Raw genomic sequence first — 2,932 nt, forward strand, 5'->3', positions numbered from 1 at the left:
CCAGCTGAGAAGAGTCTTCCAATATACTCACCTTAGCTATTCCTTTCTGCCAAAGAATTAACAGTCTTCCTTCAGTATTTGGGCTGGAAAAATAGTCCCAATCAGGAAATCGATGTCCCATAAACTCATCTATTTTATTACCTCGAAGTTTAGTTTCCAGTAAACCACTAATACCAATCTTATTCTTCCTAAACATTTCTTGGACTGAAATTTGTTTATTCACCTTGTTCAGTCCCCTTATATTCCAACTCAAGATAGGACACTTATCCATTAGAAGAGCTACCAGTAACATCCCCAGATTTACCATCCCGAACCTGTTCTTGAAGAACATCAAAGTGATTTCCCTGATTATGAGCCGAGACAGCCACATTAGATAAACCAGCCAAAATACCGTGTCTCTGAGAGCTAACCCGTCTAGGTGTTTGCCACTGTGTTTCCTTATTCTGTTCTGTAACCTGCCCAGACTTATTCTTCTCAGAATTATACATGTCACCTTCACCCATTCCTGAATCTTTAAGAGCTTTAGACCCCTCCATTTCCTTGCTAGGACCCCTAACTGCATCTCCCTCTGAGTTTCCTGGTTTAACCAACGGTTTCTCTACAGTAGGCTGAGCTACTTTCTCCGCCCACACTGCCTTAAGATTCTTCCGACATTCTGCCATATTGTGCCCAAAACCATAGCAACTCTTACACTTAGTAGGCACCCACTCATACTCTATTCCTTGATCAACCACCTGACCATGCTCATTGATAAACTGGAAGCATTGTGGGGGATTATCTGTGATTTCAATCTCCACTAACACCCTAGCAAACTGAATACGCGAACGCTCTTTAGTGAATTTGTCCACCAAAAGAGGTTTACCAATCGTACTAACCAATGCACTAAGACACTTGCTCCCCCAATATTGCAGCCCAAGATCGTGAAGATGAATCCATAGCGGAACCGAACGAACCAAGCGAATCGCACTAAGATTGGCTGTCCAAGGCCTAATAATAACGGGTTTCCTATCAAAATGTATTACTCCATTCTCAAGAACATGGTCTCTAGTAGCTTCGTCATTGAACTTCACCAAAGTTTAGCCCCAACGTCATTCTAGAAATCTAGGCTATCCCTAAATGACCCCAGACCCTTTTTATGAAACCCTCAAACACGACCATTGGAGGGTTTGCTCCAAGAACCATGCAAACCATAGCAGAGCTCCAATTTGCAGACTGTATCCTCACCTCTTCAACATCCACTTGCGCCAGCTTCTGCCCATTCCTAAATATAGGTTCTGTGTATTCAAGATTGGGTTCAGAAAATGACAATTTTCTCGATTGAAATTTTTGCCAGACATGCTGAGAGTCCGACTGAAATTCCCCTTCCCGGACCCTATCACCATCGTCGCATCTGTCCGCCCAAGAAACCGTATTCATCTCTGCATCCAATCCATCACCCAGCTCCTCAAAAGGCTGGGAACCCAAACCCTGTCAGGCCATCTTAGCGTCTTGCAAAAACCCAGACCCAGGTGATTCACCCAAACGTTTACCCTTCCCTGACTCATCAGCTTGATTGCCTACCGATCCAATCTCCTGTCGGTCCTCTTGCACAACCTGCTCAGGCCGAACATCAGGTGAAATCTCAGGCTTACGAACCGGCTTCTTCCTCTTCGCCATGGAAGAGCGCAAACCGATCTTTCAGCTTTTAATAATATTTTACATTTTAGTTTTCAATTGTTATGTGTAAATGTTTTTATGATTTTTGTTATGTGTTATGTAGACTATTGGTGACAAAGAGCGTGATTAGATTTTTGAAGACTTAAATGAGGTTGATGTTAAAAATTATGTTATGTCTGGGTTAGATGTTGTCTCAAAGATTGTTGTATGTTTTTTCTATGTTCTTTTTATGTTGTCGTTTAGTTATTTTAGTTGCTTTAGTTACTAATGTTTAGTTGTAAACATGTTGATGTCTAGTTGCATCCATGTTGCTCCATTGTTGATGTTGACATGCCCAATGTTGTGCAACCTGGAAAGGAGACCAAAGTTACTGATGGTGAAGTTGTTCCTGCAACTAATGTGGGTTTGTGTTTTCATGTTGTTGTTTTACTTATTTCAAGTTGTTTGTAATTGTAAAATTTTATAGGTTGTGCTTTTGTGTACTGTTGATTCCAAGTTGTCTTGAGGATGGTGTTGAGATTGAAGCTACCGCAGATGTTAGAAAGAGGATTGTGAAGCCTGGGGTAGCTTTAAAGTCTCCATTCATGAATGAATTTGGGACTTCTAGTTCTTCTGAAGCTGGGCAACAATTTTCTATGGTTAGTTATGTCAAAGGATTGTGCTCACTGGATGACAATATTGGGCAGGGTCCTAATATTGATCATGAACATGATTTTGATAATTGGCTTGTTGAGGGGCGTAATAAGAAGCTCAGGTATGCTATTTAGGTTTATTTTTGTTATTATTTTTGTATTTAATTATTTCTTTTAATGTCATCTTGAATATTGTTTTTTTCTTCTTAATTGTTGTAGGAAGAACAAAATTTATGGAAAGTGTAAGAATATTATTATTCCTGCTTTTCAACTTGGAGTGGATGATGTAGAGGACAAGATGTGGTTTCAAAATCTTGTTCATTGTGGTGAGTTTTAATCTGATTGGGTTAGTGTGTTTTTATATGTTTTGATGTTGTTTGTTGGTTTTTTTTTTGTTGTTTTGATATTTTCTTATGTTTCTATATTTTTATGTTATTGTTCTATGTTTGTTTTCTCAACATATGAATGTCAGTTTTTATTACCTGCTTAAGAAAGGCAAGTATGCATCTGGACCTAATGTTTCCTTCACAACAACATATTGCTTCTTTCATGAAAGCATAACTTCTTTATATGAACGTTATGTCAAGAATGGAAATGACAATTATGTTGTGAGTCTTAAGCATGTTGTTGCTCAGTTTATTAAA

The 2,932-nt window shown here is 38.9% G+C and overlaps 1 protein-coding gene across 1 annotated transcript; it reads right to left on the reverse strand.

Annotated features, from left to right (window-relative positions):
- Positions 1–263: 263 nt before the first annotated feature.
- Positions 264–1,656, reverse strand: LOC133785183 (uncharacterized). Its single transcript, XM_062224437.1, has 3 exons — positions 1,561–1,656; positions 1,189–1,467; positions 264–1,064 (listed from the first exon to the last, which is right to left on the reverse strand). Exons 1-3 carry the CDS (start codon positions 1,654–1,656, stop codon positions 264–266), a joined length of 1,176 nt encoding a protein of 391 aa, XP_062080421.1.
- Between the last annotated feature and the right edge of the window lie 1,276 nt (positions 1,657–2,932).

The sequence above is a fragment of the Humulus lupulus genome, chromosome 6, assembly GCF_963169125.1.
Source record: "Humulus lupulus chromosome 6, drHumLupu1.1, whole genome shotgun sequence".
Lineage (NCBI taxonomy): Eukaryota > Viridiplantae > Streptophyta > Magnoliopsida > Rosales > Cannabaceae > Humulus > Humulus lupulus.